Below are 15,036 nucleotides of genomic sequence, written 5' to 3'. Positions count from 1 at the left end.
TAATGGTATTTCAGACTCACAGTAACAAAGTTACTTTTTCAAGAGGAATTTTAGAATTTTCTTTTTTAGTTGATAGGTATAGTGATAAAACTTCATCATTACTCAACAAATCCAGCGTTTTATTGCATCCAGTTTTTGCTGTTACCTCCAAAGCAATCATTAGCATAGTTCTCATTGTACATTCTTATCATCTTAATGACAGTTCATCTGCTGTTAGGAGAACAAGGCAAAAAGCTCATTTAAACACAGCACATGTAGTCAGTAGTGTATAAAGCAAATTATCTCACACACACTAAGAAAAATTCCATGTATATAGCCAATTAAATCTCATTGGAGGGCTGGAGTTTACATTCTAGCTCTCTTACCTAGAAACCATATATTTTGGTCTTGCCTTAACTTCTTCATCTGTAAAGTGGGCATAATAACCACCCCTTGGGGTAGCAAATTATTACAAGGATTATGAGATAATATGTGTAAAACTTCAGAATAAAGGTCAGTAAATGTCTGCTACTTTTATTTCCTTTTTGCTTCATTTGCTGGGTTATTAATAGAGCCACTTATAGCAGTGGGCTTTCTCATCTACGAGCGACATTGATAAATGTCTATTTGTTTTAAAACATGTACAGAGGCCTCAACACTTGAGGCCTCAATTAAATAGGTCACAGATGAACCGCACATATACTTAAAGTTGGGCAACAGAAGAGAGCTAAATTTTAATCTTAGTTGACATTTATTGCATCCATTTTGAAATGATTTAGGTATTGGAAATATCGGGGAAGATTGCTGGCATTCTGGAGGCGTGTGGAAGGACACTGGAGTTTGAAATTCCGAGAAGAGCTATTTTTATATGTTAATGAGCCACTTATTAATACTGCATTAAAAGTAATCAAATTTAAAATAAACCATAAGCCAGATTTAAACAGAGTGTCAGTTTGGGTAGCTCTTAAAATATCGGCTTGGGGATGGCTGGCACCCTGGGGTCAGTGTGCAATGAAGTGGGCCCAGGTGGTGAGGGGCCCCTGCGTCTCCATCCTCCCGTCTCCCAGCTGTCCTGAGTCCTGAGCAGCCTCGCAGAAGCCTGTGTGCACGGAAGGGCGAGTGCAGCCACAACCTTCCAGTCTCCTTGGTGTCCTCTGCTGCAGTGTCAAGTTCAGCCAGAGTTCATGCTCCTGAAGTTTCTTAAGCATTTTGAAAGTTACTCCAAAATTTGGATCCATTTTTAAGAAAGTGACTTTTAAGTGCAAGAATCGCTGGGAAAAGTATTGATTGCCAAGGATCCTATCTTCAGTGGCCAAACATGAACTAAGGAACAAGTCACAGAGCAAAATGAAAAGGGAAGGGTCAGAAGATTGAGAAATCAGAAAAAGGAATATGTTAAGGAAAAAAGAATGTCCTTATTAAAGCTGCCAAACTTTGAGTTCCTTGTGCGGGAAATCATTTTTCCAGTTTCACCCGTGGAGGTGTATGTTACCAGAGCTGGAGGGCTGAAGACAGAGAGCCTTCTGTTCTCCCTGCCACATTCGGATGACCTTGTGTCTGCCGTGGGGTCCGACGCTCACCAGCACTCGCTGCTGGGCTCAGCCCGCAGGTCCGCACTGCTGAAGCTGAAGCCCTCGGAGAGCTCCTCCCACATTGTGGAGCTGCCCACATGAGCACAGCGTTAGGGGGTTTTGTTTTTTGTGTATTTCTTTTAGCTTTCAGTAGGCCCCTGCAGGGGCTCTTGTAATTGGCCACAGGATTCCTCCACGCGAAATTTCTGCCTATTAATTAACGTTAGGCTCTGCATCTGAGGACCATCATCTGAAGTTTTAGTGAGAAACATACATCATCCATCATAAAAATGAACTTTTTGAGTAATTGGTGATTTTTGTATTGCTTTTTAAAAAATATACAGAAGAGTAGGATAAAATGGAGAAAAAAATGGAAACAAGAAACGTATGTTCATCCTTCTATAAATCTCTAATCCTATACCTAATGTGAAGAATTTTGTGTCTAGTGGTCTTTCTGAGAGTGTGGCTTGGTTCTAAGCCTTAGGAAAATCAGCTACTTATAATTAAAAAGAAAGATTTCCTCTGGGATGTCCACACTTCACCTTCAACACAGTGAATAACATTAGTTCTTACCCTTTAAGACTAACTTCCATGAATAATAAAATGTAGGACGCTGTGGTTTGTCTTTCAACTTGATCAGAAAGCCTCGATTTTCTTCTGGAATTGAGTAGACACTACTTTTATCATCAGTCTGCTCCACCTGTTGATGCATTTAATTGACAAGTAGATGCCCATTTTGAGCTAAATAAGGTATATTTTTTATTTTGTGTTCTAACAGCTTCCTGCCGTCTGTGTCTATGGCACAAAAAGACATAAGTTTTCACTTGGGCACTTGAATAATGAAATATGTGTCTTACTTAATTTACATAAAGGATATACCATATCTAAAGATTTTCTAAAATTGTGACTTGAAATCCTCAACACTGAAAGATAGGTACTTGGTGTGCACACCAAGCGCCTGCATGCGAATGCCTCTCAGCCAGTGCTCAGCCCGACAGAGGCACTCAGTAAATGTTAGTTAAGGGTAAAGGTAAAATGTATTTTCATTTAAAAAGAAATCATGACGTTACGTCAAGATCACTCGTGGGTAGTCCTCACTGTTGGTAGACATACACTTGGTTTTTTGTTCCTGTGGCTGGGTCTTCACAGGAATTGTCTCCCTGTCTGCAGTTACTGAATTTTTACGTGCAATTGGGGAATTTGAGCCCAGGGGTCCTGCAACTCTGTATATTATCTGTGACTAGCCTTTCTCTTGAATGGATCTTATCCTAACTTCCTTATTCATAAACTTGCTTTTGCAAAGCTGTCTGGGATTTCTGTAAACAATCAAGCTCTCTCCGTATTTCAATATTTCTCCCCACCAGAATTTATTGCCATGTACACTTACGAGAGTTCTGAGCAAGGCGATTTAACCTTTCAGCAAGGGGATGTGATTTTGGTTACCAAGAAAGATGGTGACTGGTGGACAGGAACAGTGGGCGACAAGGCCGGAGTCTTCCCTTCTAACTATGTGAGGCTTAAAGATTCGGAGGTAAACCCACATTAACTGTTTCCTATCCCTTTCTGGGCAGTGATTCTCTGTGGGGAGTCACCATGTTTGACGGTGGAACACTTTGTTGGGTTTTGCTAAGTTCTGGAACGTGACAGCAAATACGGTGTGACCTGTAATATTTGAACTTGTCATTTGGTTCCATAGGCTAAGCCTTCGCTTCCCATATGCAGAAGAACTCCCGGGGCTAAGTGGAGGCTGTCTGTAGTGAGGCGGGTGTGTGTCAGCTGGGATAATGTTCAGCATTTATCTCTATTCCTGCGTGTAACTGCCTTAGGATTTGCAGTAAACTTTCTTCATTAGGTCTTCTTGGGCACTGACTTGGGGTACCTCAAGAAAGATACACAGCAAATATTTTGCCCATGTAAACAAAAGTAATTTGGTGATACTGGCCCCAGAATATTGGACAGTAGAGAGTTTGTGAAATTTATATTTTTCCCTACACAGTAGGAAGACACAAGACCTAAGAGATTGGTACACTTTGGGCTAGGCCTTAGTATCTCCAGGGTCTAAATTTATTTTAAATGCTGTTCTCCTTATAAACTGGAAATGGCTCCCATTGTTGTTAAATGGGGCTCTAAAAATTCAGTTTCATAACCGGTGGTCTTGAGATAGTGCGAGGTTAATGAAATGGTGAGGTGGGCCTACCAGAGTATAGGAGCCGATCTTGTAGTGGAAAATTCAGGTTGCTGGAGGATTTAGGGGTATAAATGTAGTCATTTAACAGATCCATCGCACATAAATGAACCAACAAGAATGGGCTCTTTTTAAAAAATTTTTAAAATTTTTTCTAAGCTTAGGCACCCAATTCACTTACTTTCGCTCTCTCAGGTGCCAGCAAGTGGACAAACCTGGCCCTCTCTCATTTGAATGCCGTAGGAGGGTGGGCCCCAGTATCGGTAGCTGCTTGGGGCACCAGGCCGGGCCTGGTGGCCGGCTGCAGTAGTCCTGCCATTGGCCGTCTCCTCTTCCCTGCAGTTCCCAGGCATAGTTTTATTTTGCCTGGGTTTACTTTTCCAGAAGTGTCATTATTGTTGTTTTTGTTTTCCCGTGCTGTGGTCGTGCGAGCAGCTTGCTGAAGCTCCCCTGGAGGGATTAGCTTAAGTCTGCTTACCCTGGGAGAATTTGGCAGAAGCCAGGTGGCAAGCACTTCTGCCTGGAAGACAGCGGTGAATTGTCCTCTGCAGACCTGGAGGGCCAGAATAAACTCTTCTCCAGGCCAGCCAGTTGGATCCAATGAGAATCACACAGATGGCATTTGCGGGAGGCGGGAAACACTTGATTTCTGCTACCATGCACAAAAACTCTAAAGTGACTCTGCCCTTTGGATCAGTTAAAACACAAAAGCCATTACTTGTATTGTACTTTAATAAATTATAGTTTTCTATAAAAAACTTAAGAAGTCAGCAAGTTAAATGTATATACCGTGATACTTTCTAAAGGTAAGCTGACTTGTAAGGTGACTTCTTAACCACAGTCTTAAAGTATTAGCCACGGAAGAACTAGCAGGGCTAAAGATCTTGGGCAAACATTTAGCTCCATTATATTTCATAATAATAGAAAAATCTAGAAAGTCAGCTCTTTCCTCCTACTTGGCCATAGAGTTAGAGTATAAGGAAAATATCCTGCCAAACGTAAAAACCAGACCTAGCCTCAGATAGCAGGATTGCCCTGTGGGCCTGGGAGAGGCTGTCCTGTCCTCGCTTCCCTACTCTGGATGAGAGGGCCTGGGGCACGTAGCCTGGGTAGCTTTTTTCCTGCATTCTTGAGGAGTGCCAGGACAGAAGCTGGCCTGCTGAGCGCGTCGTAGCTTATGTGCCGGCTGTGGCATTGAAGCCACTTGAACTCTATCATTGGATAGTGCCAGTTGCTTTGTTCTTTTTGTGGAATATAGGGGGAGTATTATAGCCTGTACTAGGAAAGAAACTGGGCATTTGGAATCTTGTTTCATTGGAATTCCTTTATTTTGATACACAGCCTATAAAAATAGCAAGGGAGATTGGTATGGTATAACTTTGTTAATACAGAAAGCATACATCAGTAAAAATTTTAACTCAATCTTCCCTGTTAAAAGGTTATTAAATTTCAATAACCAAATTAAAGGGACTATGATAAGTTGTGTTCCTGGTAGATAAATTATATATTTTTATTCCTGCAGTAACATCATTTAGTTTATTAAGCCTTTTGTTATGTTTTAATTGGAATACTTAATTTACTGAAAGATAGGAACTCAGGGGTGAATATTAATTCAGGAGAAAGCCCTTTGTAACCACGGATTACGGTCTGGCCCCTGTCCTGACTGAAGGTCTCTGTTGGCTTACTCAGCTCGTTTAAAATTCCGTGAGTGTCCGTGAAGGAATTCAACCCCAGAGCACTTTGGAACACTTACTAGTTGGAAAAAAGTATGGTCTGCTTCTCTGGATGGTGCACGCAGTGTTGGTAGAGCAGCGTTGAAACAGTGCAGGATTGGGGTGGAATGGGTGCACAGGAGAGCGGCTACCTCTTTGAATAAAGAGGCAAAGGGGCTGGGAAAGGATGTTTGAATTGCCACTGTACTGTTTAGGTTCTTTTAAAAAAAGAAAGCTCTAAAGCAAATGTAAAATATTAATATTTTCATGTATTCAATCTTGGTATTGGGCTCATGGGTGTCTGTTAGAGTCTCTGTACTTTTTATGTGTGAAATATTTAATAATTAACCTTTTGAACATAAAATATGAGGTTGGTGTTTAGGACTAGACTAGTGGTCTTCCTAGTGTGGCCCCCCTGTTTGATTCAACCCAGAGACACGACATGCCTGTGCCACACCTGAGCCCCCTGGGTCCAACAGTGCCATGTACTTGGCTAATTTTTCTCCAAAGAGAGTAAAAGCTGCATGCTTTAAAGTACTTACTTTGTCACGTGTTTTCCTGGTGTCCGTCCTAATGTCAGGAGATCAGTGCTACTGTGTTTCCCCAGAATGAAAAGGGGGCTTCAGGGGCTCAAGCGGGTTTGTGTCATCATTAATCGTTTTTTTAAGTTGCATGACCAAAACTCTTCAGTATGCAAATGAGACCTTCTGCTCTGTTTTAAGGGCTCTGGAACTGCTGGGAAAACAGGGAGTTTAGGAAAAAAACCTGGTAAGTTACAAACCCTGATGCTTATTTTTCCATGTTTTGAATGTAATTGATAGTTGCTCCCAATCTTTATTAGGGCCAGAAGCCTACAAGAAAAGGCAAAAGAGTCTTCCCTAAGAATGGTTGGCGTAGATCCTTTCCTTGGAATCCATTAATAGTGTATACATGGTATAAACTATGGCTGTTGCTTCACACAGGGGGAATAGGAGCGTTACCAGACAGAATGTCCTCTTGGGTCCTGAAGAAATAATTCAAGCAAGATGGTGGGACGTGTAGTGCACGGAGCTGTAGGATTTGGGGTCACTCTGCTTACCCATCTTCTTGTTGGGCTCAGGAAGCCCTTTTGCCTTTCCTGACAGCACATTCAGTCCCAGAACATAAACAGTGCAACAAATATCAGAGTGTAGGTCCTATTAATTTAGAAGCCATTGGGTGGTTTTCCTCAGGTACACATTGAAGGTACAAAATTATAGTCATCCCTCTGAATTCAAAGTGTTTTTGTTCATCTAAACAAAATCGCATGTTCTAGAAATAGAAGCATGAGAAAGAAGAAGCAGACGTGAAATAATATGGTTGGTATGGCATGACTTCCTCATCTAGGTCATTTGAGCTTTTCTGTTGTCGCATCCTTAGGAAATTAGAGGTCGGAAAGAGTCAGCGCTATGCTGAGTGAGGGCTTTGTATCTGTGTCTCGTGCTCAGCTCCGGAGGGCCTTACCTGGCCGGGAAAAGTGGGCTCTCAGGTTGTCATAGGATGTTAGTCAGACTCAGATATTGGACCCCTCGGTCAAACCTCTGTTTGAACTGTGAGTATTCTGCGTTTTAAATTGTCATTCCAAAGGGTCCAGACGGGCTGAACTTTGCACTGAAGCCAGTGAGCTGCTCAGAAACACAAAAGACAGAAAAGAATGTCAGGGCAGGTTGCTGGCTATGCCTGCCAGGTCCTTGGAGGAGCAGGGACATCTGAGGCCAAATAGGACACTAATTTGGACTTTCTCCAAACCGAGTACTCTTAGGATCTAGAGCTGGTCCTTGGCGTGTTAGGGAGGAATAGGACGCAGCTACAGATTTCCCAACTAGAGCGCTCAGTGGTGCCCCGGTGTATGTAATCGGGCTCTTTCTTGCTTCGCCTGAGCTCTCGGAAGCATCTGGCAGGGCCAGGCCTGCACCATGACGGCCTAGAGCTCCTAGTAAGGTGGCCGGCCGCTGACTACAGAACAGGGACTACGGGGTTGCTAATGCGCCTCTTAGAGTGGCAGGAAATATTGTCAGAGGCTGGGGCCTTTTTACCTCTTTTCTTCCTTTCTGTCTTTCTTCACCTCACTCCTTCTTTCCTCCTTTCAAGAACGATTATGATGGGGAGAGAGCGTCGAGGAATAGAACAGTTAGCGCTGTGTTGCTTCTGGAAGTTCAGAAAGCAGTCGCTGCGGACACGCCAGCGTTTCTTTTCCTACTCGACCTCCTGTGCCAGTAGAAGTGTACTTTACAGAGCCTGGTCTGTGGTAGTGCTGGAATTTTTCCCACGAGATTTTTAACATTCAGGAAAAGTACAGAACTCTTTACATTTTTTCCTGTGCTGAACTGTTGTTTTTCTATAAAATTCCCATCTCAACTCCAGGTTCCTCCTTTAACTTGAAATAAAAAGAAGTAACTTGCACTGACATGAGTCCTCCCTGATACTTAGGGATCACCCTCAAAATGTGAGCCGCAGGGAAAGTGGTCTTTGGATGGGGGCGAGAGTCTAAATGCACAACAGTCGAATCAGCTAGTGCCATGCTCCCGACGGTTTCTGAAGAAAACAGAATTTCTCTTTTACTGTACTTGGCAGGTGGAAAAGCTTCCCTTGAGGTCCTTTCTTCACTAACCGTCCTCCAGTGTACTGTGTGCTAAGCACTGTGTGGGGGCAGTGGGTGGGGTGGAGGCGAATGAGGCCCAGCTGTCGGCCTCAGGGTGTTCACGGGAATTGTGGGAGGGGCCTGGACAGAAGGTGTGGGAATTGGGGGGCGGGGGTTCAGGGTGGGAAGTTGGTGCATTCTGAGAGATGATGATGGAGTCCTGGAGCAGGCTGGGCAGAACCAAAAGATCACTGAAGCCCTCGAACGCTGCATTTGCATTGTAGGTCATGGACCCGGGGATAATTGAGCCTTTAGAGAACCAGCCCAGTACATGGGCTTTGACAATGGTCGTCTGTGAGCCTGGGGGGTGGCTGTGTCTCCCTAGACTTTCCTTCTCCTGACTGTAACAGTGCACCACGATGTTTGGTCTTGTCTTTCAGAGATCGCCCAGGTTATTGCCTCCTACACTGCCACCGGTCCCGAGCAGCTTACCCTGGCCCCTGGTCAGCTGATTTTGATCCGAAAAAAGAACCCAGGTGGATGGTGGGAAGGAGAGCTGCAAGTTAGTGTCTTTTCCGTTTGTTTAAAATTCTCTGTCCAAATTTGAATATGCAGAATCTCAAATTTCATTGCAAAGTACAAATAACCCCACACTGCCTAAAACCTGCGTTTGGAGAGTGAGAGATATCACGTTATCTGAATCTCTTGGTGGTGTAAGCTTCAGCCAGCCCGCAGCAGAGTTGGAGAGCTAAGGATTCTTCCGCAGATTTGTCCAAATCTGTTTGGTTCCGGAGTTCAGAGAGTGAGCGTTGGGATAGTGAGAATTCATGATGACGGACGACACCTGTGTCGAGTCTCCTTCGGTGTCGTGGTCTTAGAGAAGTGGACCTTTCCATCAGTGGCATTATAAGGTGTGATGTACCATAAATGTCTCACAACATTTTCAGCTCCTGCGCGTGTGCATGTGCGTGTGTGCGTCCTCAGGTCACCGTTGTGTCGAGGTGGACCTTGGTCAGGCAGGGGAAGATGTATATTGAGGTGAGCCTAGGAAAAGGGAATGGTACCTTTCTGTGCATATAGGGCGGCTAATTAAAAAAATAGGGCCGAAAGAGTGAAGAGTGAGCTGGTGGACTAAAGAAATGTGTCGTGGCCAGAATGGAAGGCACAGCCTGGAGTGTAGCCAAAGATAAAACTTCCCCTGAGGGGTTCGCTGCTGGGCAGCCGTGAAACACTGTCCAGCAGGGCTGACCAGATACAGTTTACTGGCGCAGGAATTGACCTTCGGAGTCCCAGGATCCACTCTTTTTAATGTGTCTGCTCCTTCGCTGGGTGAGGAGAAGCCTTCTTCAGAGCAGTGGGTTGCATTCCCTGTGTAGAGTCGTGCTGTTGTCCCCTGATTGGCCTTCTGAGCCACACATCCCTCTCCTGTTCTAAAGACTTGAGTGACCCCTCCCTTCCTCCTCAGCCTGCTGGCGAAGGTTTCCCTCGGGTGCCCCCCTTCCCTCTTCAGCCATGCATCTTAGCAGTCTGACCACTCATTGGTGACTTCTCCACTCCAGCCTCGTTTGGTGATCTGCTCTCTTGAAAGCAGTCAACACCGCAGCCTCTCATGCCTCACTCCCTTTGCTCATCACGTCTCCCCAAGTGGTGGTCCTGCCTCTGCCCCGTTCCTCAAGAGCTGGCCAAATCCCACTTCTTCTGGAAGCTTTCTGTGACCATCCCACCAGAAGTGACATCTCCTTCCCCTGAACTATGGTGGCCACGATGCCTGCACCACTCTGGGTATTTAATATTGATGCTAATGTGATTACTTAGCTTTCCATGCATATTTCTTATTTCTGCATGTAGGTTATCAACTCCTTGAAGGCACCAACCAGGGTTTTTCATCCTCACACTCCTAGTACCTTGCTCAAAAAAGAGTTTTGAATGGTTCTTGCAATCCACAATGGAGTGGGTGAATTGCCATACCCGGAGGGCTGCTGGTGCTTGAGCCAGAGTTTCTCTCGTGGTGGGATACACAAATGAAGAAACTGCCCATGAGCTCTGTTTTCCACCCTTGTGAAACTGCAGGGGTGCGGAGAATAGTGGAGTCATGTGAGCTGTATGGCAGTAAACTAGATAGACATGCATGTGGGGACTTGTAAATGAGTGGCTTCCATCATCAGCGGATTCACTGCAAAAATAAGAGTGTCAGTCCTTGAGCCAAGGGCATGAAGTCTGTCGGACCACAGGGAAAGTGAAATTTGATCTGCATTCTAAAAGTAACCCAGAAGTATTCCTCTTGATAAATTGGCAGGTGGGAAGGCAGAGGAAAAATGGCCAAAGTTTCCTTTTCTCTTAATTTTATTTCCTTATTTTTGGAATAGGTAATATATTCACATGGTTTAAAATTCAAAAGTTACAAAAGAGGATTCAAATTTCTTCCTCCCACCCCGTCCCCAAGGGGAAACTGTTTTTATGAGCCTTGCTTCTAGAGATATTGCGTGTGTGTGAACACGTGTGCACGCACGTGCACATGTGTAGCTTGTTTTGAGTCCTCTGGTCCTGCTGGTATGCACAAGGGTCGTTGTGACTTCTCACGATCGCTGCCTAGTCTTTGCCACCTCATACACGTGTGTCCTGACTGTAAGGCTTGGCTCACCAGCTTTCTAAGTTCCTCCGTGTCCTATCCCTTTCCAGCAACACCCGTATGTGAACGCTCCATAAATGGATCTTGTGTTGAACTAGATTCAAGTGAAGGAGAAAGGAATGGCAGTGAAGAGTGTGGCTGTGGCCATCACGTAGGCCTGGTGGCCTTTGAAAACAGTGCCACGTCTAGGCTCCCTGTGTTCTATACCTGTTGCGTGTACATTGCCTTGTGTCTACGGTTGTCTGTTATGCACAGAGAAAGCGCAGACCGGGGTGTGAATCTTGGCTTGTCATTAACTCGCCTGTAACCTTGGGACTGTCACTTTTCTGAGCCTCACTTTCTTTCTCTGGGAAATGGAAATAGTGACAGTAGTGTTCGTCTGGAGTTGTGCAGATCAGGTGCTTAGTATCGGCCTGGCTCATAAAAAGCACCAATTAGTGTTGACTGCTGTTATTATTATTATTCCTAAAATCCATATATAATGTTGGCATTAACCATAATCTCTGCATTGCTTGATATTAACAGCTGAGAGCTAACGTCACACGTGCAGAGTTTTCTATCCTATATGCACTGCATTCTACTCTGAATTGTGACCCATACCTCCAGCCCATGCAAAGACGTTTCAGGCCTCGCTCACCAACGACTACCACAATTTGAATTTTAGCTACAGTCTTGTCATTTTGTAATGTAGGAATCCACTGATTTCACTGTGAATGCCACTTGTTTTTCAGTTAGGTGTAAACTTTGTGTAAGCGCTCTGTTACAAAGCAGACTGTATCATGAAAGAACACAAACGTTTTAAACATTCTGACGTAATTTTTTCTTATTAGGCACGTGGGAAAAAGCGCCAGATAGGCTGGTTCCCTGCTAATTATGTAAAACTGTTAAGCCCTGGGACAAGCAAAATCACTCCAACAGAGCCACATAAGCCGACGGCGTTCCCCGCAGGTAAGCAGTTTGCAGTCTCTGCGTGGAAAATGGTCTGCGTGCCGTGTGGATCTTTCCACTCAGTGTTCTCTTGAAGTATCTGAGATTGCCTTTCGCATCTGCTGTAAGCACTGCTTGTACTTGGTGGGGCTGATGCCCAGCTAATGTGATATGGAATATGTCTTTCAAAAGGACCAAATATCTCGGCAGCCTTGCCGCGCTGGGCACAACAGAGCCCTTGTTGGGACTCTCTTCGTAAAGGAGTCATGAATGCCGTGGCCTTAAAGCTAGATTTTTCTCTTGATTTCTTTCCAGCTGTTTAAATGGGGATTTGGGCCAGGGGGTGAGGGGACAAAAAGGGACTCCTAAAAATAAATGGCTGGGGTCTAACTAGGTCAGGAGATTGAGCTGGAGGCCACGGGGGTCTGTTGGTTATAATGTGCTGCTCACTGAAGACTAAAATAACTCCCCTGTGACATTTCCTGCGAACAGAGGGGCTTCGCTTAACGGGCAGGATGTTGCACGCACCCTCCTAAAGGACAGAAAAAGCACAGAGGGCCCTGCAGCTGAGCTGGTTGGCTATTTTCTGATTAAAGAGACCAAATTAGATGCTTCAGGAGTCTTTGAGATGGGTAGGGTTAAGGGAGCAGAGTGTTTTCTTTAGGTCTTTAAGCCACCAATTCTTGGGTGGCATTTGTGGAAAATGCAGAATTTTCATTCCAGTACCTTGTTGTTAAATGTCTGTGCTATACGTCCCCAGTGAAATAAGATTAAAACTTGGCAGCCTTTGCGAGAAATGAAAGGATTGGCAAACTTTGTGACTTGATTCCCGACCTCAGCTGGGCCTCTTTGCTTGAGCCGTGGCCTCATGTGGGCAGAGGGGTGTGGTGCCAGCTAGGTCTCCTCTCTTATGAGGAGGCCTGGAAGTGTCCCCTTCATCAGGTTGGTTGAAACCTACAGAAATAATTTGCTGAAGTGATTGAATTACCTGGAGAATTTGAAAAACCTAAACCTTTATATAGGGTGGTTAGGAAAGATTAATTAGGGGTACATCCTAACTATGCGGACTTGTATGAAGTATAGAAATGCCATGAAATGAAAACAGTTTAACCTCCTATAGATTTGAGGGAAAAATGAAAAAAGAAAAATTGAACTGGAAAATTCTGAATTTTGGAAATTGGAAAAAATTGAATCTGGAAATTTCTTTCTTTGAGATAAAACCTTGAGATGCAAAGATACAGCAGAATAAAAAAACTGATTTTAATTTTCACTAAGATTTGGAGTTTTCAGAGGTTAGGTGGTAATTACCCTTCCCCCTTAAAAAAAAAAAACAAGAACTGTAGTAACATCCCCATGATACACAGCTGTCCTGTGCAGTTGGGCCAGTCTTCCAGAGTCAGCATTTTATAGGAGTTCCCCTGCACTCAGATGGAAGTGATTCCATGGAAGCATTCAATTAGCATTGTAAATTTTCTGCTGACAAGTAAACATGAAAAAGAGGAAGACATTATGAAAACCAAAGACTTAGTGTGGAATTTTTCCTGTCGTCTTGGTTTTTAATCTTTCATCTTTCTCTGTTGCCCACACTACACAAAACCCATCAGAGCACCTCTGCTTCATTTGATCCTCTTTGGAAAGGACAAACATAATACATGAGAATAGCTAATGCCCCCCCCGTTGCCCGGGCTGTGCCCACGTGCGGCTGCTCACCCGACCCTGTCTCCCGCAGTGTGCCAGGTGATCGGGATGTACGATTACACCGCCCAGAACGATGACGAGCTGGCCTTCAACAAGGGCCAGATCATCAACGTCCTCAACAAGGAGGACCCCGACTGGTGGAAAGGAGAAGTCAACGGACAAGTGGGGCTCTTCCCATCCAATTATGTGAAGCTGACCACAGACATGGACCCAAGCCAGCAATGTAAGTGCCCTGGTGGCTCCGTTGCCTCTCCTCTCTGGTATCTCCCGGTCAACATGCAGCATTGCTCTGATTCTGCCGAGCTTCGTTTGCAGAACTTAAAGCTATAGACCATTGCTGCGTTTGCAACAGTCTCTTTGAAGACCTTCTGTAATGGAAGACTTTATCTCGTGGGGTTGTTTTTTTGTTTTTGTTTTTTTTTTTTCATTCCTTGTGTAGCATGACCCCTCCCTCCCCTCCCCCTTTCTCCTTTTCTTTTTTTTTAATCATTTTGGCACCATGCTGTTTACATGCCTGACTCATTTTCCTAGCTTGAATTTTGCTCATTGTTTTGTTTTGCTTATGTGTTGTTTTCCTCCTTTTTCTAGGAATCATATGTTGTCCATCCCCCCCTCAGGCTTGAAAGTCCTCAAAGAGACCCACTATCCCATATCACTGCCCAGAGGGATGATGGGAGATGCAGCCTTGATCATGTGACTTCCAGCATGATCACCTACTGCCTTCTGAGTAGAAGAACTCACTGCAGAGCAGTTTACCTCATTGACCTTAGTTGCATGTGATGGCAATGTCGAGTTATGACTTACAGAGATAGAAGCAAAAATTACAAAAATACACAGGGTAGTGGGTCCTTTTGTGGCTTTCCTAGTGACTCAAATTGACTTCCCCCCACCTTTGCACAGGTGCTTTCAATAGTTTTAAAATTATTTTTAAATATATATTTTAGCCTTTTAATAAAAAAAAATTACTTCTTTGCTATTTTTGGTTTTGCAAAAAGACCCACTATCAAGGAATGCTGCATGTGCTATTAAAAAATGTTCCAAATGTCCATAAATCTGAGACTTGATGTATTTTTTCATTTTGTCCAGTGTTACCAACTGAATTGTGTAGTTTGGGTTTCTCCCTACTATAGAAGTACAGAGGCGTTCGGTATATCTGTTTTAAAGATGTGTAGAATGAGCCCGATTAAAGAGAAGGTGTTTTGTGCTTGTGTGTGTATCAGATGTACCTTGTTGAGCATGTAATAACACATCCTGTACATAAGAAATTCGTTCTCTCCATGGCAAAAGCTCTACCCTTGTATGATGCTCTAATCATATTGCATTAATTTTATTTTGCACAGTGACCTTGTAGCCACATGAGAAAGCCCCTGTGTTTTCGCTTGGTCTCAGATTTATCTAGTTGAGTTGGTGTTTTCTGTTCTGGGTTTTTAATTTCGCGTGTTCTCATGCCACAAATCCCTAGACGACACCACTGAGATTGTTCTAATCAACAATCTCTGACATCTCTTAGTCTCTGTGACGTGAAGACCTATTCCAGTGACTTTTCATGGAATGACGTATTTTGAACAAGTTAATTTTCTTGACAAGAAAGAATGTATAGAAGTCTCCCTGCAATTAATTTCCGATGTTTACATTTTTTAACTAGACTGTGGAATTTCTACAGATTAATATGAAATGGAGCTCGTGGTCCGTTTACGTGTTAGATGTGTTGTAGCTGAAGCCATGTTTGTCTTTTA

General features: G+C 43.9%; 1 protein-coding gene across 1 annotated transcript in view; it reads left to right on the top strand.

Annotated features, from left to right (window-relative positions):
• Positions 1–15,036, top strand: part of LOC124234256 (intersectin-1) — a 204,100-nt gene that overhangs the window by 141,418 nt on the left and 47,646 nt on the right. The window contains exons 24-28 of the mRNA XM_046651506.1: positions 2,915–3,081; positions 6,170–6,215; positions 8,487–8,608; positions 11,506–11,623; positions 13,332–13,523. Of these exons, the coding sequence (XP_046507462.1) occupies positions 2,915–3,081; positions 6,170–6,215; positions 8,487–8,608; positions 11,506–11,623; positions 13,332–13,523 (645 nt within the window). The remainder of the gene's footprint in view (positions 1–2,914; positions 3,082–6,169; positions 6,216–8,486; positions 8,609–11,505; positions 11,624–13,331; positions 13,524–15,036) is intronic.

This window comes from Equus quagga, unplaced genomic scaffold (genome assembly GCF_021613505.1).
Source record: "Equus quagga isolate Etosha38 unplaced genomic scaffold, UCLA_HA_Equagga_1.0 73442_RagTag, whole genome shotgun sequence".
NCBI classification, from domain to species: domain Eukaryota; kingdom Metazoa; phylum Chordata; class Mammalia; order Perissodactyla; family Equidae; genus Equus; species Equus quagga.
This window is presented reverse-complemented; position numbering and strand designations above follow the sequence as displayed.